A 23888-nucleotide genomic window follows, 5' to 3' on the forward strand; every position below is an offset into this window, starting at 1 on the left:
TTACTAAAGATCGACCACTATGTGGTGATCTCTTCAATTACAGACATGCAAGTTTGTCGTATGACTCAAATGAAAATACTATGATAAGTTACTGTTCAAATGTTTGTTAGTAGTATACAACATTTTGGTTTTCGACGATGCATAGTCAGAAGCCTTGATCAGTTCACACGTTTATTATAATGTTAGACTTATTCAATCTAGCGAAATATTTTCTTAATTGTACATCAAATATGTTTTTTTTTGAGAAATAAATATGTCGTTTTCTTGAGCCAAGTTTTTGATATTATGAAAGCCCTAAATTTGTATAAATAATCATTCTCTAAGTATATGAAAACAAGTTCTGCAATGTTTTGTCATCTGATTTAGATATATGTGTAAAGGTAAAACTCATAAATAGTATTTTCTCGTCTTTGTCACAAAATAAGAGAAAAATCTTCAACATACCATCTATTAATCAATAAAAAATTAAATTATTTTATATTTTAAATTCTAATATCACCTCCTAAATACTAAATCCTAAACTCTAATCAATATAAATTTAAAAATACTGTATTTCTTAACTTTTATTTAATGCCGTTTTCAATAATTTTTCATCATGTGTGCTATTTATTTTTTAACAAAACATTAATTTAGTGTTATCTAAAGATATTTCTCTTTATCTAATCATTTTTAGTTATTGGGGCCTTCTTGATTCAATGATTGATCGGATATAGTGCGAAATGTGTAAGATATATAAAGTGAAAGAGCTCTCCCGCTTCTCACATCTTGCTACACAATTTAGAAGTAGAATCTTTGACAAATAAACTTTATTTTTATGGTGCTGGACTTTGTCGCATAATCATATTTCAGAATAAAAGTACAATAATATTTTTAAATAAACCATGTAACTAAGGTATGCAATTCATACACAACACTCATGTTAATAGGATTATATAGGTATCCAGAAGTACCATGTCAAGAATACACAATACATAACACAATTTGCATAGGGTTACAAATAGACCGCCAAGCGATCGTTGCAAAAATCAAATAAAGGGAAAACATAAAACATATGAAGGTATTGCAAACAACATTCCCAGGAAAACTGAAATTGATTGCATACATTTTGGATAATGAGTAAAAGAAACATAAACTCAAATAAAACTTGATATTTATTTAAGAAACACATTTACTGGTTTTCAGTAATACGAAGGTGATGGTGGTGGAGATTTGTACTCAACTTTTGGAGAAGGAGAATAATAAGGCGGTGGTGGGGAACTGTAGGCATATGGTGGTGGAGGAGACTTGTACTCTACCTTAGGAGATGGTGAATAGTATGGTGGTGGTGGAGGAGAGCTGTAGACGTACGGTGGTGGAGGAGATTTGTACTCAACTTTAGGAGATGGTGAATAGTATGGTGGTGGTGGGGAGCTGTAGACATACGGTGGTGGAGGAGACTTGTACTCAACCTTAGGGGAAGGGGAATAGTATGGTGGTGGTGGTGGAGAGCTGTAGACATACGGTGGTGGAGGAGACTTGTACTCAACCTTAGGAGAAGGTGAGTAGTATGGTGGTGGTGGTGGGGAGGTGTAAACATATGGTGGTGGAGGAGACTTGTAGGACACCTTAGGGGAAGGTGAGTAATATGGTGGTGGTGGAGAACTGTAAACATATGGTGGTGGAGGAGACTTGTAGTACACCTTAGGAGAAGGTGAGTAGTATGGTGGTGGAGGAGAACTGTAAACATATGGTGGCGGTGGAGATTTGTATTCTACCTTAGGTGACGGCGAGTAGTATGGTGGTGGTGGTGGGGAACTGTAAACATATGGTGGTGGAGGAGACTTGTAGTACACTTTAGGGGAAGGTGAGTAGTATGGTGGTGGTGGAGAACTGTAAACATATGGTGGTGGTGGAGACTTATAGTACACCTTAGGGGAAGGTGAATAGTATGGTGGTGGTGGAGAGTTGTAGACATATGGTGGTGGAGGAGATTTGTATATTATTTTTGGTGAAGGGGAATAGCATGGAGGAGGTGGTGGACATACACACACATGTGGGTGTGGTGGTGATTTGTAGTGAACTTTAGGAGATGGTGAGTAGTATGGTGGTGGTGGAGAGCTGTAGACATATGGTGGTGGAGGAGATTTGTAGTGTACTTTAGGGGAAGGTGAGTGGTATGGTGGTGGTGGAGAACTGTAAACATATGGTGGTGGAGGAGACTTGTAGTGTACCTTCGGAGAAGGTGAATAGTATGGTGGTGGAGGTGAACTGTAAACATATGGTGGTGGAGGAGATTTGTATACAACCTTAGGAGATGGTGAATAATATGGTGGTGGTGGAGAACTGTAGACATATGGTGGAGGAGGAGACTTGTATTCAACCTTAGGTGATGGTGAGTAATATGGTGGCGGTGGTGGAGAACTGTACACATATGGTGGTGGAGGAGACTTGTAGTGTACCTTTGGTGAAGGTGAATAGTATGGTGGTGGAGGAGAACTGTAAACATATGGTGGTGGAGGAGATTTGTACACAACCTTAGGAGATGGTGAATAATATGGTGGTGGTGGAGAACTGTAGACATATGGTGGAGGAGGAGACTTGTACTCAACCTTTGGTGATGGTGAGTAATATGGGGGTGGTGGTGGTGAACTGTAGACATATGGTGGTGGGGGAGACTTGTAGTCTACTTTAGGAGATGGAGAGTAGTATGGTGGGGGTGGAGAACTGTAAACATATGGTGGTGGTGGAGACTTATAGTCTACTTTAGGAGATGGTGAGTAATATGGTGGTGGTGGAGGAGAGCTATAGACGTATGGTGGTGGGGGAGATTTGTATTCAACTTTAGGAGATGGTGAATAGTATGGTGGTGGTGGGGAGCTGTAGACATACGGTGGTGGAGGAGATTTGTACGCAACCTTAGGAGAGGGTGAGTAGTATGGTGGTGGTGGTGGGGAGCTATAGACATATGGTGCTGGAGGAGATTTGTATTCAACCTTAGGAGATGGCGAGTAGTATGGTGGTGGTGGAGAACTGTAGACATATGGTGGTGGAGGGGACTTGTAGTCTACCTTTGGTGATGGGGAGTAGTATGGAGGTGGTGGTGGGGAGCTGTAGACATACGGTGGAGGAGGAGATTTGTACTCGACCTTTGGAGATGGTGAGTAGTATGGTGGTGGTGGTGGAGAGCTGTAGACATACGGTGGTGGAGGAGATTTGTACTCAACCTTAGGAGAGGGTGAGTAGTATGGTGGTGGTGGTGGAGAGCTGTAGACATATGGTGGTGGAGGAGATTTGTACTCAACCTTTGGAGATGGTGAGTAGTATGGTGGTGGTGGAGAGCTGTAGACATATGGTGGTGGAGGTGACTTGTAATCTACCTTTGGTGATGGAGAGTAGTATGGAGGTGGTGGTGGGGAGCTGTAGACATACGGTGGTGGAGGAGATTTGTACTCAACCTTTGGAGATGGTGAGTAGTATGGTGGTGGTGGTGGGGAGCTGTAGACATATGGTGGTGGAGGAGATTTGTACTCAACCTTTGGAGATGGTGAGTAGTATGGTGGTGGTGGTGGAGAGCTGTAAACATATGGTGGTGGAGGGGATTTATAGTCAACCTTTGGGGATGGTGAGTAGTAAGGAGGTGGTGGTGGAGAGCTGTAAACATATGGTGGTGGAGGAGATTTGTACTCAACCTTTGGAGATGGTGAGTAGTATGGTGGTGGTGGTGGAGAACTATAGACATATGGTGGTGGAGGAGATTTGTACTCAACCTTTGGTGCCGGTGAATAATATGGTGGTGGTGGAGGAGAAGTGTAGACATATGGTGGTGGAGGAGACTTATAGTCTACCTTTGGCGATGGAGAGTAGTATGGTGGTGGTGATGGAGAATTGTAGACATTCGGCAGAGGAGGAGTATTGTATTCTACTTTCGGAGATGGTGAATACGATGGGAGAGGAGGCAAGCTATACGTGAGTGGTTCATACGCTGCAACCATTGTTGCCATGATGATAACACCTAGAGCGTAAATGGGATGGGCTGAAGGCCCCATCCTAGAGGAAGATCTCATTGTGATTTGCCTTTTCTCTACCAACGCTTTAGGTTGGTTAGTTTTTCTCGTTTTGGTTTGTGTTGTAAGAAATGGGGTCGTTCGTTTATATAGCAAAGTTTTTCTCTAAATCCAGCTCTACCTCCCTGTTTCTGTCTCCATCAAACTAAATCGTGGAGGCATGTCTACACGATGCTAGTATGAGACGTGCAGGAACGTTTAGAGAACGTCAACGAGCCACTTTCAAATTTTTAATGACAAGTTGAAGAGGACCCATTTGGTTTATTTATTTTTTACTTCCTTGGGTGACTCAGTTTCTTGGACGTGCATAATTTTGAATTGTTATTGGTTATGTATGATGGTGAAGTCTGATTGTGAACAACTGGCATAGGAAAATTATGAGTCTCCCTCCACCGCATGATTGGAACGACACGAATATGATCCTAAAATTACCTGTGTATGCGTTCAACTATCCATTAGAATTGGCTTGAGGAAAAACGACATGGTCCACAATGTGGTTCAGTTGTTTTTTTTCAGAAGCACACGGCCAAACCTGGGTTCCGTAACAGCATGTGACTAGACTATGTCTATTGTCTACTATCTACATATACTTCCCATACTAGTCTCTCGAGCAATTCTACAGTTCTATTTCTTTCTTGTTTTTTTTTGTTCTTTGTAAGGCCTCAGTAAGGAACAATGTATCCATTTTCTAAATTAAATGAAAATATTTTCCTAAAAATGTATATACTTCTGTTTTGCTAGTCTAGAAATGTTTTAGAATTATAAACTTTGATTTTTCCCAGAGAAATACTATACTTTGAAGACACTGTTTTCAGAAACTATTGAGAAAATAGTGTTTTATCATTTTAAATTATCCTTTTTAGAAACTGGCTTATGAATATTTATAAACCTTTTTAATATATATACATTAGTTGATGAACATTTACAGACTTTTCCCGTCTTCATAACTAAAATTTAATAACTATTTTTATAATATTCTTAATACAATTTTCATTTATAAATGTTACGAAGTTTTAGTTTGTATAAATAAACCTATGAGCATGCATAAAATAATATATTTAAAAATATAAAAAACATGGTATATCAAAAAATTATCACAAAAGTGCTATTTCTTACAACCTTTGAAAAAAGAAAGTAGTTAAATGATCGGATGATTTCAGAATATATATATACATCCCTGATCCCTAAATATCTATATATTAAAGAGAAAATGTTCTAAATATATATTAATTTAGATTCTTTGACTAAATATGTGGAAGCGTATAGTATTTTGCTGGAGTAAATAGCTTAGTGGGTACTTTTTACAGGTTAAATTAAAGGATATTTTACAAAAATGTCACGAAACAAAAATTAAAATACAAAACTGACTTATAATTTTATGTAACTTTCATATGCTCTATTCATTGCATAAACAACAAATTTCAAGCTCTAAATGCAACTAAAATCAACACCAACATCTTTATATTCTTTTTTTTCTTACACACACAAACCGTTTTCCTTTCACTTCCTTTCTTAGTTCATCAAACTATCTCAACTTGTTTCAAAATTTATAAGCTTATTAGAATTTTTCACGTTCATGATTCTTGCACTACAAGAAACATGACTTGGTGTATTACTTATAATATCACCTTATAACTGATGCTATCTATCTCTTTTCTTGTAGTGTTGGTCAAGAATGAGTGGGTAACTTTCATTAAGAAATTATGTGTGATTGGATAAGGTAAACATAAACTTCACCGGATCTAAGAATGATCTTTGAATTTTTTCAGATATGTTCGCGTAGAAAACTTATGTAGTCTTCTCAGCGGATAAGGCTTCTATGAAAGTCTTCTGGTCAATGCATAAGTTAGTTTTGCAATTGACTTTATGTGTGTTTTTTAGAGAATAGAAGTCTTCCAACTTTTTCTACTTAACAAAAACACAACAGACCTAAGTCAATTTTTAAAAAATTTCACTTTCTCTAAAATTGAAATATTTTTTTAATAATTTTTGTTAATTCATATATATTAGTTAATATTGTGGCTCCTGAATAAAATTCATAACTTAATTGATGATAGTTATGAGGTTACCAGTATTCATGTTTATTAATGTTTCTAGCTAATCTAAGAAGACTTATTAAGAAGTCTTATGAGATCCGTTAGTTTTTGTAAAAAAAATATTTTCAAGAGTTTTAATTAACTTCAAGATATGTTTTTTAACTTTAAAAAGTGTTAAATAACTTCAAAAATATCAAGTCATGTGATTTAATGTGTGTTCTTATATCATAAGGTATACCTTTTAACTTTCACGAAGTTTAAATTTTCAATTTTTACTTAAAGTTTGAGTTTTCCGCTTAAATTTTAAGCAGAAAATTTAAGTATTCCGAAAAGTATTTCCAAAAATTTTTAAATGAAAATATTATATGTTTGAACTTATGTAATGTTTGATCTTTTGCTATGGCATGAGTAGTTACTCTTGTTAGATTTAAGGTTATAAGTAAGATTACGAAGGATTAGCTCAAAATATAGATACACTATTTTCTTTATAGGAATTGTTATTAATGCTTGTGTTCTAGAGTAGCTAACTAGAAATATGAATTTAGGATAATTAGGCACAAACGAAAGCATGGTCATGGTCTGTTACCTGAATTAATTTCTCTGAGTTAGGATTGCCTAATTAGAAATCTCAGCGTTAGAAACAAACATGCCTAGTTAGTGGTGGTGGTGGTGGTGCGTCCATGATGAAGTTTAGGTATATGTAGAATGCCCAAGGTCCATAAGCTGCGATCACAACCAAATGCAAATCATCAAGTGTAAGAAGATAAACACAGGGGTCATATTGATTTAAGAGATATTTTGATGTGAAACGCAAACTTGTGGTAAGAGGGTGACCTAACCATAGAAGAAATTCTCCAAAGCAGATTTCGTAATCGGACCGACCAAACGATCGAACATGTCTTCATGTTCCACCACACAGACATGAACTAGATTATTGAAATACTGTAAAACATCAACGAAAAACAATCTGACGTGAAGTCTTATTCAGAGTCTCTAAATTCTTAGCCTATGAGCCGAAACAACTATAAATTACAAAATATTTAACAACTTATTCATTACGAATACAAAATCACCAAAAAATTTCCATTACTCATTTAAGTTTGCTCTATCTTGCACTATTCAAATACTCATTAATATAGAATTCAAATGTAAAAAAAAACTATATAATATTTTATAAAATAAAATTTTACTATTTTTTAAAAATATTTTTAGGAATAAGATGATTTTATACATTTAAAGAATCTGGATTGGGATAAATATCCGGATTTTAATTTGGAAAAGAATCTTAGATATGCAATTGACTTGGGAATATTTTGATAGGAATGATATAACGGTAGCGATTTAAAACTTTTCTAAGAAATAGAGGGTATAAGCACAAATATCTAGAAAACCCCAAAGCAAAAACTTTAACCGCCAAGTTTTAATAAAGTTCCCCCCAAGCTTTTTAAAATATTTCAAAACTCCCACCAAACTTCCAACTTTAAAACCCCCCACCCCATTCAACGCAGCCAGATTCCGTTTCGTCGCCTCTCGTCTCAGGTACTTCTCTCTCTCTCTCTCTCTCTCTCTACGATCTGGGATCTGTTTACGATTCTCAACCAAAACCCTTTAGATCTCGTGTTGTTTAATGTATAGTCTTCTTCTAGATTCAATAGATCTGAATTTTTCTAAGGGGATTTGCTTGGTAGGATCTAAGAAGTGAGGGAACACCAAATCGTGAGCGAGAACATGGCAGGGAAGGGAGGGAAAGGGCTCGTTGCTGCGAAGACGATGGCTGCTAACAAGGACAAAGACAAGGGCAAGATGAAACCCATCTCTCGATCTGCTCGTGCTGGTATTCAGGTGATCCCCCTCGAACCCTAGCTTATTGGGTTTCTTGAAATTCGAATCCTTTTTGACTGTTATTGGACTCGAGAAGAGTGGTGTTTGCAGGGTATTAGATAAAGTTGTTTCCTTTGCTATGTGTTACTTGCGTAGATGTGTGTTCTTGAAATTCGAGTCCTTTGACTCTTATTGGAGTTGACAAGAGTGGTGTTTGCAGGGTATTAGAGTCTTTTCTCTTGTGATTTGAATAGTAAAGTTGTTTCCTTTGCCATGTCTTATGTGTTTCAGATGTTTGACTTAGTTAGTAAAGAGATATTCTGCAAAAATCTTATTGATAATTTCATGTGGTTGTTGTGGTTACTGGTTGTGCATTGCCCTGAAGCTAGTATCTTAAAATGCCTCATAGACTTTATTACCCTGAAGCTTACTTTGTGTACTCGTGAGGTCTCGTTTGGAATTAGATCTGAAGGTTATACAATTGTAATGAAACTGTTTGTTGTGTACTGTCAAAAGACACTATTTCTAAATTCTAAAGCTTTTCATTTGACTATGTGCTTGATTTTGTTGGATTCATGAAATGCTTTTGTGATGATAATGGCATAGAAGGTTGTGATAAGTGTTAGGACAATTACATGAATAAAGCTCTTTAGCAGAGAAAAGGTTGTTTACTTTGTTTGCCTCATAAGAAATATCAATGAGAGGTATATAAATCAGTGTACCATGCATCTTCTGCTCTGTTATAATATTTTTATGTTGTGCATAGCCAAACAAATTGTAATATAGGAGGCTGTCTTTATTTCATTGTGATGAAACTGTCTGTTGTGTAATGAAACTGTTTGTTGTGTACTGTCAAAAGCACACTATTTCTAAATTCTAGAGCTTTTCATTTGATTATCTTCCTGGAAACGGATGTTGCTTGAATTCATAGAAGTGCCCTTGTGATGATAATGACATATAAGCCTGTGATAAGTCTAGGACAACTAGATGAATGAGGCTCTTTAGCAGATAAAGGTTCTTTACTTTGCAAATCAGTGTACAGACTTGTTGATATTTACTGTTGTGCATAGCCATACATATTGTAGATGGGTCTTATAATGTTGAAGGCTCTCTTTATGTTATTGTATAATGTCTCACTTTGGATGCTGCTTCTTTTCTTATTTCAGTTTCCAGTGGGCCGTATCCATAGGCAACTCAAGACCAGGGTTTCAGCACACGGAAGAGTTGGTGCCACTGCTGCTGTGTACACTGCTTCGATTCTAGAGTACCTGACTGCAGAAGTTCTTGAGTTGGCTGGAAACGCAAGCAAGGATCTGAAAGTGAAGAGGATAACTCCAAGGCATTTGCAGTTGGCAATCAGAGGAGATGAGGAGCTTGACACGCTCATCAAAGGAACCATTGCCGGAGGAGGTGTGATCCCTCACATCCACAAGTCTCTCATCAACAAAACCACCAATGAGTGATTTGTTTCCTAAGCCCTAAGGTTGTTTGATCGGCTAGTTAGTAGCTTATCATGTCAGTGTTTGTTAAGTCTTGGACTGCTTTTCTTTTCCTTTTTTAGTGTCGCCTTTAATTGGACATCTTCAGGTGTACATGAGTTAATTTGAACTCTTATGCTTCTCCTTTGCATACTCTTGTTGTTTTCTGTCAAGTAAACCAATTTAATTACCAGTTTTTTTTATTACTGATGAGATTAGCTCAGCCTAAGATCTTAGTTTGTCCTAGTCTATTTAAGATTAACCATAGAATAAATTCTTTAACAACTTATTCAGCCTCAAAGTAATAGCACAAAACAATCTCTCTCTATTGATCGTTTAAAGCTTAGTTCAGTTTGCATGAATAGAGTTGGTGTTTTTGACTAAATGAATCCAATAACTAAATGCTTTTGTCTAAACCATTTATGTTCAGAGTTGTATTTTGTAAATACTTTACAAATGATACTTTCCTTGCCATATTCGTGTATGCCTCAAATTTTGCTAATGAGATAAGACAATCAAGGAGAGAACTTGAGGCTGTTGCTAGTAAGTTTGTAGGAAGAAGTTAGTGATAGGTGATCTTACATCTATAAGAGAGTTTCAAGTGACTGATCTCTCTTTTGTTGGGACAACTAAATCAAAGGGATCTTTGTTGCTTATAAAGCTCTCATGAAAATTTTCAGACAGTCAACTAAACTAAAGGAATCTTTGTTGTTAATTATGCTCTAATGAAATAGACTTATGAAAAAAAAAATGAAACACAGCTTCTCCTTTCTTTCCCACAAAACATAATACTAAGATCTGATATGTAACATGGGGAAAACGAGTATGGTCTCATGCCAGTAACGCATATATGAAGAAAACACACACAATGTCTAAAAAAAATTTTGTCCAATATTTTTCGAGTCTGTTATGAATATAAAATGAGTCTGAGTTTTAACTTTGAAGCCAACAACAAAACATCACTCATCAACCTCTTCTCTGATTTGTATTTGGAGTTCTTCTTTGTACTCTTCAAACGTGCGGTCAAAGAAAGACACTGTTCCATCTTCCACAACCCAAATCTGACTCTTCTCCTCATCCTCACACACACGTGATATGAGCCTCGAGTCATGACTCACCAGCACAACTCCTCCACTGAACTCATCTAATGCATCTGCCAACGCATCTATACTCTGCATGTCTAAGTGATTCGTAGGCTCGTCAAGAAGCAAAATGTGTGGCTTGGACATTGAGATTGAGGCGAACACAACTCTAGCTTTTTGTCCACCAGACAGGTTGACTATTGGAGTTATGTGGTTGTCACCTGGTAGCCCAAACTTGCCTAGCTTTGCACGCACCGCCTCTTGTGAGTTTATGGCACTTCCCTCTAGGTGAGGGTTAGGATGAAGACGGAGAAGATACTCAACCGGTGTTTCACCCATTGTTAACAAGTCAACAAAGTGCTGAGAGTATCTGCCAATCCTCAGCTTTTGGCTTCTACTCACTTCACCCTCGGTTGGAACCAAGTCACCAGCAAGAAGATTCAAAAGAGTAGACTTCCCAGCTCCGTTAGGCCCAACTATAGCGACCCGTGTACCCATATCTATACCTACATCCACATCTGAGAGCTTGAAATCTGGCCTGTCAGGGTAGCAGAAGCTAACCTCAAGCAGCTGCAGAAGAGGAGGAGTGAGCTCGGTTGGTTCTGGAAAATGAAACTCCACGCTGTAACCTTTGTCCTTTTTAGGAGCTTCAGGTGCTGGGCCATCTTCATCCACCGCCCTACCCTTCGCCTTCCTCTTGGATGCTTCTTTCTTCGCAGCAAACTTGGCCTTGTCCTTTACCTTCTCCTGTTGAGCACGGTCTCCAGATCTCTTAGCTGCTTTAACCTGTTTTTCGTAAATCTCAAACTTCTTGTTCATCTCCTTGCGTCGCTGCTCATATCCAGTTTCGAAACTATCGTAGTTACCGTGATACAAGTGGAGTTTCTGCTCATGCAACTGTATTATATCGGTGCAGACAGTGTTGAGGAAGTCCCTGTCATGTGAAACAACAACCAACGTCTTCTTCCAGAGACACAAGTACTCCTCCAACCACAGAACAGCTCTCAAGTCCAGATGGTTGGTTGGTTCATCCAACAGCAAAAGAGACGGTTGCACAAAGAGAGCTCTAGCTAACGATATCCTCATCCTCCAGCCACCACTGAACGACTCAGTTGCACGCACTTGCATCTCTTTTGTGAAACCTAACCCGGCAAGAATCTTGGAAGCCTGTGCTTCAGCAGCGTCTGAACCCAAGACCTGTAGCCTCTCATACAACTCAACAAGCTGTTCTCCACAATCACCATCTGAGTTCTGCAGAGCTTCAGCTTCTTCTCGCAGCTTAACCAACTCTTCCTTAGCAGACACAACTACTTGCAAAGCAGTCTTTTCATCAGCAACCACCTCTTGCTCAACGTAAAGAAGATCGATATTCTTGGGAACAGGAATCTTCCTCCAAGCTAATAGCTTCAACAGTGTAGACTTCCCCGTTCCGTTAGAACCCACCAATCCATACTTTTTCCCATGAGAGATCTTCACAGTTGCGTTCTTCAGAAGCACTTTACCTCGAACAGAGACTGAAAAAGACTCAACGGCTATATCTTTCACATTAGCATCAGATGTGCCTTCTCCTTCAAGCACTGATCTCTTGCTTCCAATAACAAGAGTGAATGCATCATGGTCCTTCTCTGAGACTTCCTCCTGTGTGGGTTCTGTAGAAGAATCTTCCATTTAAGCCTGTTTAATAGTATCTGACATAAAGACATCAATATAACAAAAAAGCTGATGAGCAAATCAAATTCATGTAAAGTTGGGTTCTTTTTCAGACATAATCCATGTAAAGTTGGGTTCTTTTTCAGATCTCTATATGAGTTACGAACAACAAGAGAGAGTTATCAATTGGAGACAAACCTGAGAGATGCGAAAGGAGAAAACTTGATAGAGTGATCGAGAGATGGTGAGAGAAAGCCGAAGCAGAGAGGGATTAGGGTTTACGTAAACCTTTTTGTAAGTTTTAAAAGTAGTACGGCCCAAGTCACCTTAAAACTCCGTTTAATCCCCCTCCTCCGTTTCCGTTAACACCAAATCTGTGAACTTAATCGGACTGTTAATCAATCGGCTGCCTATACCGATGAGTCGGTTTATTTCGATTAAATAAGAGCATAATCTGTCAATTAGTGGGCTTTTTAAAGCCCACTAACAAATTGACTTAATAGAGTACGTGTGATCTTAACTAGCCTATGTGCGAAGTAGTTCTTTCATTATTTTATTTTTTCGTATTTTATTTTTTATTGGTTTATATTTTTGTGGAGAAATTTTGTACTTTTAGTCTATTTTTACAAAAGTAGCTTTTAATAATAAAAATAACCAAAATAAATTTTATTAAAGGCTAAAAATATATTTATATCCTACGATTAACTAATCTAGATTTAAGATTTAGAGTTAAGAGGTGGAGTTTTGAAGATAAAGTTTTAAATTGTAAAAAATAAATATTAATAATTTTAAAATAAAAATTGGTTATTTTGGTCATTTTCCTTCTTAAAGACTATTGTTGTGATAAAAACTTAAAATAACTATTTAAGAAAATTGTCCTTTTATGTATGCATACGAACACTTAAGGGCGGGCGTTCTGATACCTCCGTTCTGGTCCGAATCAGATATTTCAGATTTTCGTGGAAATTTCGGTATAGACATATAAAACCTGTTCAAGTATTTCTACATTTCGGGTCGGTTCAGGTATTTTAAGTTTGGTTTCAGTTATTTCGGGTTTGGTTCGGATATTTAGATTTTGAAAGAAAAATTAAGTTCTTGATTGTTTAAATTTTTTGTATTTAAAACATATACTTTAACTTAACTGGTTTTCTAATCTTTAATAGATTAAACTATTAATATGATTGAATATAAAACTTTTAAAATGTAAAGACAATGATTTAGTTGTTATTTTAAAATTTTAGATGCATTTTTTGTTAATTTAAGAAACAAGCGTTCGATATGTATTTTAAGTGAGTAGCAAATGATTTGTCCATAATTATATATATACTAGGTGACCGGTCCGCACCCTGTGCGGACATAACAAAATTCAAAATATACAATAAATAGTGTATAGTTTTAGAAGTAACGAATTTTATTTCTTAATACCACCGTCTTTGCGAGAAAGCATCAGTCATGGAGAAAAGCTGGTACTCAATATTTGACATGGACGAGATGGAACAAAGTAACTTCAGTATCAAGAGGCAGTTATTGTGTATATGTATAATTGCAACGTCCCAAAATAATTTGTGTATTTAAGAAGAAAATTTCAAGAGGGATTTTATTTTATAATAAGGTAAGTCATTACAAACGAATTAAGAATTTAGAAACATTAAGGTAAATTGGCATTTAAAATTTCAGTAAATGTGATAATAACTTGGGCAAGAAATGTTTTAAATAAATAAAGTAACTTACATTTAAACTATTCATAAGTTATTTTGCAACTTGCGCATGTCAAATCAGAAAACAACATGTGCAATAGGAAAATAGCTGAAGAAAAAAATATGAAGATATAGCTCACCTTCCCAAAGAACATATAGAACCTCTTATTATAATTTAAAACATATGATAAGCCAATATAAATAATTTTATAAATTTATTTATAATTTAATAAATGATTTATAAAGCATGCATGAAATTTATTAGACATTAATAGTTATTATGATACTTTATATACAAATATAAGGCTTTCTATACGTATATAAAATCATTATATCAATTCAAATACACATTTTTGTTTCTTATTTTATGTAATTTATAAATATATTAAAAATTTGATCACATTATTACTCTTTCATAGTTTCAACAATTAGTTACCATAAATAATTATTTCTAAAATTATGTAGATTATTTGGAAAGTGGTAATTGAATTATCTTTTCCTTTTAGATATAATTATAATAAATAAAATCCTCAAATCATCGGCCAATCAAATTATAACAGTTTGAAAAGTTTATTTATGATCGACACGTAATAAAAATCACTTATATGACTTCTCAATCAATATGTAGTAGGTTTATATTTTTATAAATAATTTATAACATTTTATAAATTATTTTAAAATTCTGATAAATTTATTCTTTAAACAACGATAAATAATTTAAAAATAATATTAATAAACATGTTTGGATTTTGTTATATTTAAAATAATTATTATATAACTATATTCGAATACAATTCATCAAGTAGAGTATAAAACTATTATAATTATCTTATATAAAATTTCGTTCATTATATTTTATAGTTTATAAATATTGAAAGTAATAAATAAAACATTATTAATCTTTCTATAATTTAGAGAATTAGTTTCCATAAATTGTTATTTGTAATATTCTTTAGATTATATGGCAAGTGATGTTAAATTATTTTAGACTTACCTTAAATTTGTAGATCTAAATTAAATAAATAAAAATTAAGAACAATCGACCAATCAAATTGTAACAATTTCTTGAAACTCCACCTATGAGCGACACGTCACCAGAAATCACTAAAGTAGTTTCTCTTTCAAAATATGGAATAAATAGTGCATAGTTTTAGAAATAACATATTTTATATTATCATTAATTAGAATTGTATTGTATATGTGTTGTAATTCTTTATTTTAGGTGAATAATATTATTTTTACATAAATAATATCGAAAAATTTATGTAGACATATTAAAAGAAAATATAATAAAATTGAAAATATTATCCATAAATAATATAAATTATGAAGTACAATTCTCGATAAAGAAAACAAAATCCATTAGAAACCTGCAAAAAATTTCTTAAATTTTGTAAGCAATTGGACGGGTTAACATTATTTGATAGATCTATAAGTTTCTAAATTTTATTGAACATAAAATAATATTAAATTGACATACCGTCATCAAAATAGTCGAAATACTTGATTCGTAAGCTGTGAAGGTATACCGCGCATCCGCAAAATAGTCAAAATATTAAATTTAAATAGTCGAAATATTAAATTGACATACCGCGCATCTTGAAAATACTTCTCCGGAACTTCACTCGGAAATTCATCAGCTGTTCCAACAAAATTTGTTTGAAAGAAGCCAATTTTGTACGGATGCGCGGTTGTCCGATAATCACCAATAGCATCGTACAATTTGAATAACTGGACGACCTTCGCATCGTCTTCGGTTAGTTTCCCTTCAAATTGTTTGATGAGCTGTTCACCAACTGAAGCATGAATTCTTGTCCCCTACACGAAGATGAGATAAAGTTATATGAGTTGTATTGAGAACAAAGACTAAAGACGACTATGAGTTGTAAAAAATGTAGTAATCTACTTACTTCTTTATCAACGAAAACCATTTCGATGGTGTTTTCGGAATCTTTGTTGTAATTTCTCCACAAGTGAAGAATCCTAACCTCAATACGTCATGTATATTTACATGGTTTTAATTACATGATAAAAAACACTCGATTTTTGGGAGGTTGAACTATTGCCATACTGTTTTTAAAAATTTGATATCTTCACAACACTGTATTGTATTGTATGTAAGACTTTGGGAGTATCTTTATATATAGTCAACTTTTCATAATAAATGACGTTTGAATATTTATTTTCCGCAATAAATATTGAAATAGATTAAAGAAAGATATTAACTCTACATTGGCATAAGCTGGTTTGCATTTAATATATATAAGAACTTGCGCAAGTAATGTATATTTAAAACAAGGTAAGTCATTAAAAATGAATTAACAATTTAGAAAGATTTAAAAGTCGAATTATGTGATACTAACTTGCGCAAGAAATGCTTATTCTCAATAAGGCAACTTTATATTGTCGATCTTTTAAAAATAAATGACGTTGCTATATTTATTTTTCACAATAAACATTGAAATAAATTAAAGAAAGTTATCCTCCTATTAACTATTTCACCGGGAATTTTATATTGTAATAAGGTAAGTCATTACAAACGAATTAAGAATTTAGAAACATTAAGGTAAATTGGCATTTAAAATTTTAATAAAAGTGATAATAAATTGGGCAAGAAATGTTTAAAATAAATAAGGTAACTTACATTTAAACTATTCATAAGTTACTTTGCAACTTGCGCAAGAAAAAAAATTATTCATAAGTTACTTTGCAAAATAAATAAGGTAACTAAAATTTAAACTATTCATAAGTTATTTTAAAATTCTGATAAATTTATTCTTTAAACAACGATAAATAATTTAAAAACAATATTAATAAACATGTTTGGATTTTGTTATATTAAAAATAGTTATTATATAATTATATTCGAATACAATTCATCAAGAAGAGTATAAAACTATTATAATTATCTTATATAAAATTTTATTCATTATATTTTATAGTTTATAAATATTGAAAGTGATAAATAAAACATTATTAATCTTTCTATAATTTCGAGAATTAGTTTCCATAAATTGTTATTTGTAATATTCTTTAGATTATATGGCAAGTGGTGTTAAATGATTTTAGACTTACTTTAAATTTTTAAATGTAAATTAAATAAATAAAAATTAAGAACAATCGACCAATCAAATTATAACAATTAAATTGAAACTTCACCTATGAGCGACACGTCACCAGAAATCACTAAAGTGACTTCTCTTTTAATATATATGAGATTATCTGATTTTGAGCCATGAGCATAATCAGTAGAGTATAAAATATTTTGAATAAAATTAGAGAAATAAATTAGAAATATAAGGTCAAGTATTCATATCTTCGGTCACTCGGCTCATATATTATCCGTTCGGGTTCGGATATCCAATTTCTCTTAATTCAATACCCGTTCGGTTTGGATTTTGATTCGAGTTTTTTTGGGTCGGGTTTGGATACGGGTCACCCATTCATGCCTAACTAATGTAAATCGAAACACAGCCTAAAACAAATCGTTTTACAATTAAACAATTCAACACAAATAGAAATATAAAGAAAGAAAAGAAATTGGACCGAACCGACATAACAATGACCGGGTATCTTCGATTTAATTCTGTGTTAAAAAAAGTTATATGCGAAACCAAAGCTAAACATGTCAATTCTAAAAAAAAGAAATTAATTCAGTTAGACAGTGCTCAAAAATGGTAACATTAAATCTAGTGGTTGACGAAAAGGACTCTCTCTCTCTCTTTTCTCTCTCTTATATCTTTCAGAGAGAGAGAGAGAGTCCGCCGGATTTCTTAACCGGCGCGTGACTCCCGTTTGGTCGGGCCTTGAATCTGGCATGTGGTGGCTATCTGAGCACCGCGTGGCCGGCTCCTTGACTCTGGCATGTGGTGGCTTCCTGAGCACCGCGTGGCCGGCTCGTAGACTCTGGCATGTGGTGGCTACCTAAGCACTATGAGGCTAGTTCTACAGATCTGATAGCCTTCAACTTATCTCCCTCTTGTTTGAGCCGATTCATCTTCTCACTCAACCTTATCTACAAAGATGATTGTTGTGATTGTGCGGTCTGGATGCTATCGGAGGCGTGTAGATAGTGGTGGCTTTCTGTTGAATCAAGTGTCTTTCTCATAGGTGAAGTGATTGTCTCAGCGATTCACTCGGTCGCGTTGGATTTTCGCCGGTAGTTGCTCTGCTCCGATGAGATAGGTCTCCGGTTGTTCAGAGTTCGGGTTTGAAGTCCTGTAACGGTGGAGGTTGGAGACGGGTTCTGCTGTCAACGCGTGTCGTTACATGTGGGCTTAACAGGCGAAGTTCCTTCGTTTCATCCTCTTGAGTGATCTTCTGACTGGACTTTCTTTGGGCCTTGTTTTTTATGGTTTACTTTTTGTCCCTCTGTTTGGGCATTTGTCTTGTATGTTTCAGCCCTTTCTTTGGACCTCATGTACTTTTTGCTCTTGTTTATAATAATATATCAGATGACAAAAGACAGTGCTCAAAATCGATAGATGTTACAATATTTATCAAATTAAAAATTAATCAACAACTAGTCTCACATTTTGAAAATATAGCTCGAACTCTTATTCAGTATTAAAATATTTTTATTATATCATAATATTACAGTATTTTAATGCTATTTAAAAGTTATATTTTGTAAAATATATCCTTTTCAAATAAATTCTTCCAAAACTTAACTTCTTTTTAGATAAAAAATATTTTTCTACTTTAGGAATATCATGATAATTATATTCTTTCTAAAAAGTTGTATACATATTTTCAACTATTTTATAATACATTATTATAAGAGAAAAAGACAAGGATAGCACAAAACCAAGTTTTTGTTCCCAAAGTAGCACTCAAGGCTCAAAGTCACAAAAATAAGTTTTATTAAAGAGGTAAATATACACTTATATCCCTTGGGTTAATTAATCCAAACCTTAGGGTTTAGAGTTAAGGGGTGGAGTTTTGGAATTATGGTTTAAAATTTTATAAAAAATAAATACTAAAATAAAAAATAAAAATTTTAAAAACAGTTTCAAAAAGTATTTTTAAATTATAAAAAAAATTAAAAAAATAAAAAAAAAATTTGAAAAAAAAAATTCAAAAAGAAAATTATAAAAATTTCGAATCTGAAAACATATAAGGGCAATTGTCAATAATAGCACATTTTGAAGTTTATGTCTCAAAAATAGCACTAGAAGGAGAAAGTCACAAAAATGACATTCATTAAAGGGTAAAATATCCCTAATACCCTTGGCTTAAAATTAAATAAACAAACAAAAATAAATAAAAATAAATAAAAATAAATTAAAAAAAATTAAAAAAAAAATGAAAAAAAGAAATATTTTTATAGTTTCAGTTTATATGTTTTCAGATTCGAAATTTTTATAATTTTTTTTTGAAACTTTTTGTTTTTCAAATTTTTTTTTTATTTTTTTTTCAAATTTTTTTTTTATAATTTAAAAATACTTTTTGAAACTGTTTTTAAAATTTTTATTTTTTATTTTAGTATTTATTTTTTATAAAATTTTAAACCCTAATTCCAAAACCCCACCCCTTAACTCTAAACCCTAAGGTTTGGATTAATTAACCCAAGGGGTATAAGTGTATATTTACCTCTTTAATGAAACCTATTTTTGTGACTTTGAGCTTTGAGTGTTACTTTGGGAACAAAAATTTGTTTTGGTGCTATCCTAGTCTTTTTCTCAACATATAATCTGAATCTATAAAAAAAAAATTTCATTTTTTATTTTTATTTTATTTATTTTTATTTATTTTTGTTTGTTTATTTAATTTTAAACCAAGGGTATTAGGGATATTTTACCCTTTAATGAATGTCATTTTTGTGTCTTTCTCCTTCTAGTGCTATTTTTGAGACATAAACTTCAAAAGGTGCTATTATTGACAATTGCCCTTATTATAACTATTATATAATAATTTTATAACAAACTATTATATTACTAGATATTTGTCCGCGCAATAGCGCTGTTGGCTAATTCCTTTATTTATATGTTGCAAAATAAAATAAAATGCTTTTTATTAGAAGAAATAAACAATTGCATTTACATATGTAGTCAAGACTCAATGCTTAAGAGTTACATGTACTAAATCAATTATAGTTAAGTGTTATTTTGGAATTATGTATTGACAAAAACAAATTAATTGACTTTAGCAACAAAACAATACACGTAACTAAAGAAACTAATTAAAAGACTAATCCAAATAGTTTTAAAACAACTATTTTCCCTTTGAGTGCTGCTATCTTCATCTTCAGATAAATCTGCAAATCTAATAACAAAAATTTTTTTTTTAAAGAAATCACATGTATCTTAGCACTATATAACAGAACGAAACATGAATGTAAATTGATTAACGTTTTTTTTTTTTGAAAAAATTAAATCGATTAACAGAACTATGATGTTAAATGACAAAGTGATAATTTGCATAACAGTTATTATGATTAAACGTGTATCAGTTTTTTGAAATTTAAAGTGTGTATCTTTTCATCAAAGCGTATGTATCTTTTCATCCACAAGGATAGCTTTCATCCCGAGAACAATTTCAAGTTTATGTTTGGGATAGTACTCCCAAATCCGAGATACCTCGCTCTGATTTTCCATTCTTTTTAGATGAATTGAGCTGGTAAATAGGAGTAGACTCCAATGGCATATTCAACCTAAGTTGTGCAAAAAGAGAGAAAGGATTATGTATTAGAGAAGAAGAAAAAAATTATTCTAAGAAAATTGATAGAAAACAAAACATAAACTTGCATCAAAGTGTTTTAAAACTGGCGATGGTGAAAAGAGAGAAAGAGATCCAACGAAGGTGAAAAAAAAAAGAGAAATGATACGTTGGGTGAAAAAGATAAAGAGAATAATAATACATAAACTACATTGTTCAAAAAAAAAAATGCTCGAGCTCTCTTTCGTGAGCAGAAGAACTCCACAGTTTCATGTAGGCCTAGTCATTTTAACCTTGACCGAAAACCGAAACCGAACCAAAAATTTACAAGTACTTTTTGGATCTAACTGTTTTTCACCCGAAAGAACCGAAACGGAAAAGAATCGAACCGAATAGACCCGGACCCGAAAAAACCGATCCGAATATACCCGACCCGATAAAACCCGATTTAAAAACAAGTATATCCAAAACTATGAATTTTTGTATTTTATTTTATTATTTAGTTGAAATATCTTTTATTAACAATATTTGTTATTATTTTCTAACATTTTAAAGTGATATGAAGCTTTGAAATGTAAAGTTTAGAGTTTAAAAATATTTTACTTTAATTATTAATAGTTTAATTTAAGTTATTTTGTAAGATTTTAGATATATATGATAAATATCGACTAAATTTGATGGAGTTGGTATAAATAGATAGATTTGGAGTCTGGACCATACATAATTTAATGATTTCCTTGCTTCGGATAAGGATATTCCACATATAATTTGAAACTATCAGTACCACATTTTGCAGCAAATATCTAAAAGTGGAACCGTAAGGTTTAGAAAGGTTTCTCAATCCTTTCAAGCTTAATTATCAGCTCCGTCATTTTTTCTCTTCCCCTCCCCCCCGAAACCGAACCAAAAATTTACAAATACTTTTTGGATCTAACTGTTTTTCACCCGAAAGAACCGAATCAGAAAAGAATCGAACCGAATAGACCCGGACCCGAAAAAACCGATCCGAATAGACCCGACCCGGTAAAACCCGATTTAAAAACGAGTATATCCAAAACTATGAATTTTTGTATTTTATTTTATGATTTAGTTGAAATATCTTTTATTAACAATATTTGTAATTATTTTCTAACATTTTAAAGTAATATGAAGCTTTGAAATGTAAAATTTAGAGTTTAAAAGTATTTTACTTTAATTATTAATAGTTTAATTTAAGTTTAATTTAAGTTATTTTGTAAGATTTTAGATATATATGATAAATATCGACTAAATTTGATGGAGTTGGTATAAATAGATAGATTTGGAGTCTGGACCATACATAATTTAATGATTTCCTTGCTTCGGATAAGGATATTCCACATATAATTTGAAACTATCAGTACCACATTTTGCAGCAAATATCTAAAAGTGGAACCGTAAGGTTTAGAAAGGTTTCTCAATCCTTTCAAGCTTAATTATCAGCTCCGTCATTTTTTCAGAGTTTAATTTTTTTAAATATAAATAAAGTTTAATTTTTTAAATATAAATAGTTATTTAAAATGAAATACAATAAATAAAGATAAAAAGTTTAAGTCTTTTATAAAATAAAACACAAATATATGAAAATATAACATTTACTAAATATTTGTCAATTGAAAAAAAAGACCCGCGCTTTGAAAGCGCGGGTTTATTTTTTTTTTTTTTGAATTGACAAATATTTAGTAAATGTCATATTTTTATATATTTGTGTTTTATTTTATAAAAGACTTAAACTTTTTATCTTTATTTATCGTATTTTATTTTAAATAACTATTTATGTTTAAACTTTATTACTTTAATGAATTAAGTTGGTATAACTCTGATAAATTAATTTTATTATGTGGTTAATATTTTAATAAAAAAATTATATACTTTTAATAAAGATTTATACTTTTCAATGAAAAAATTCAATTTTTTTATGAATGCTTAAATTATATTAATAAAAAAAAAAAATAATTAAGAATAGTTGAAAAAGAATTATTTGAACTTGGACTCAATGGCCCAAAAGAAAAAAATGTGAGAATTTGATCTGATTTCTTAATCGGCCCAAATGGCTCAAGAGAGATCTAATGTGGACTGGATCCGAAAAAATGACCCAATATAAATGTGTTATTAATATTACTTGATTGCCCTTAATGAAACATGCAATGTTATTAAAGAAAATGGCATGCTAAGGTAAAAAGGACAATATGATCATGCTTTAATAGTATAGATATCTTATTAAAGTAAAAGTATTTTAAACTTGTGTTTGGCAACATAAATAGCAGTTAAAAAAATAAAGTGTTGTTTAGAAACATGGATAGCAATATATTAAAAAAAATGGGTTTATGTTATCAAGAAAAATTAGAAATTCATTATATTATGAAAACTATATATATATGCCAACTTTAACATATGCGAAAATGGTTGGCCCAATCTAATTACCTTAAAACATATGTCTAAAATAATCATAAAAAAAATTTAAATTTTATATACATATATCAAATCAAAATATTAATTTAAAATTGATTTATATCAAAAATTGATTACATATATTCAAAAATTGACTTTACTAAAATGTTTTTTATAACCATTATAAAAATATTTTAAATATATTTAATAAAAATACAATACCAAGCAATTTCAAACACCAACATAATTTATGATTTTTATATTTCAGATTAAGTTTTAAAAATACAATATATATGATTATTTATATGATGGTACGTATAAAATACTATTAATTATATTATTACTTATATGATGGTAGGTAAAAACACGATTAATTATATGATGACACATATATGATATTTAATAGTGACATGAAAAAAAAATAACAACATATTTTTGCAATATTATATCTTCTATCTTATTAAAGTAGAAGTATCTTTGAGAATATTTGGAAACAAAAATAACATAATTAAAAATAAATATAATGTTGTTTGAAAATATGGATAGCAATATATTATAAAATAATAATGAGCTTATGTTATTAAAAAAATTGAAGTCTACTATATTTATATAAATTATATGTTTGGACCAGATTTGAAATATACGAAAATGACTCGATCTAATTACTTTTTTGTACAACAGGTCCAATCTAATTAACTAAAAACATATATTGTCTAAATTAATCATTAAACATAATTCAAAACAAAAATTGATTCAAAAATATACATGTATTCAAAAATTGATTTTTACTAATGTATTTTCCAATAACCATTATAAAATTGTTTTCAATATATATAAAAAATACAATACAAAGGAACTAATAGATTGAGTAAACCTTCTTTCTAATTTTTTAATGGACCACCGAAATAGAAGTAGATATACAATACTAGAAATATCTATAATATTTGGGTTACAATCCCACTATATAAAAACAGCTAAATTGGAGCTTTTTTAGAGGTGCAACATGGACAAAAAA

General features: G+C 32.2%; 3 protein-coding genes across 4 annotated transcripts; 1 reads left to right on the forward strand and 2 right to left on the reverse strand.

Moving 5' to 3' along the window:
* Positions 1-917: 917 nt before the first annotated feature.
* Positions 918-4119, reverse strand: LOC106449295 (extensin-2). The gene has a single exon (XM_048777973.1). It carries the CDS (start codon positions 4041-4043, stop codon positions 1179-1181), a length of 2865 nt encoding a protein of 954 aa, XP_048633930.1. The 5' UTR covers positions 4044-4119; the 3' UTR covers positions 918-1178.
* Positions 4120-7481: 3362 nt separating this feature from the next.
* On the forward strand, positions 7482-9584 carry LOC106445474 (histone H2A variant 1). Its single transcript, XM_013887043.3, has 3 exons — positions 7482-7618; positions 7768-7921; positions 9067-9584. The coding sequence occupies exons 2-3, from the start codon at positions 7808-7810 to the stop codon at positions 9361-9363; spliced, it is 411 nt and encodes a 136-aa protein (XP_013742497.1). The 5' UTR covers positions 7482-7618; positions 7768-7807; the 3' UTR covers positions 9364-9584.
* Positions 9585-10249: 665 nt separating this feature from the next.
* On the reverse strand, positions 10250-12530 carry LOC106449294 (ABC transporter F family member 4-like). 2 transcript variants are annotated; one of them, XM_013891069.3, is made up of 2 exons: positions 12309-12530; positions 10250-12148 (listed from the first exon to the last, which is right to left on the reverse strand). In XM_013891069.3, exon 2 carries the CDS (start codon positions 12126-12128, stop codon positions 10338-10340), a length of 1791 nt encoding a protein of 596 aa, XP_013746523.1. In that variant the 5' UTR covers positions 12129-12148; positions 12309-12530; the 3' UTR covers positions 10250-10337. The 2 variants fall into 2 exon arrangements, with proteins under 2 accessions (XP_013746523.1, XP_013746524.1); XM_013891070.3 differs by having other exon boundaries at positions 10250-12134; positions 12309-12529.
* Positions 12531-23888: the final 11358 nt, after the last annotated feature.

The sequence above is a fragment of the Brassica napus genome, chromosome A4 (assembly GCF_020379485.1).
Source record: "Brassica napus cultivar Da-Ae chromosome A4, Da-Ae, whole genome shotgun sequence".
NCBI classification, from domain to species: Eukaryota; Viridiplantae; Streptophyta; class Magnoliopsida; order Brassicales; family Brassicaceae; genus Brassica; species Brassica napus.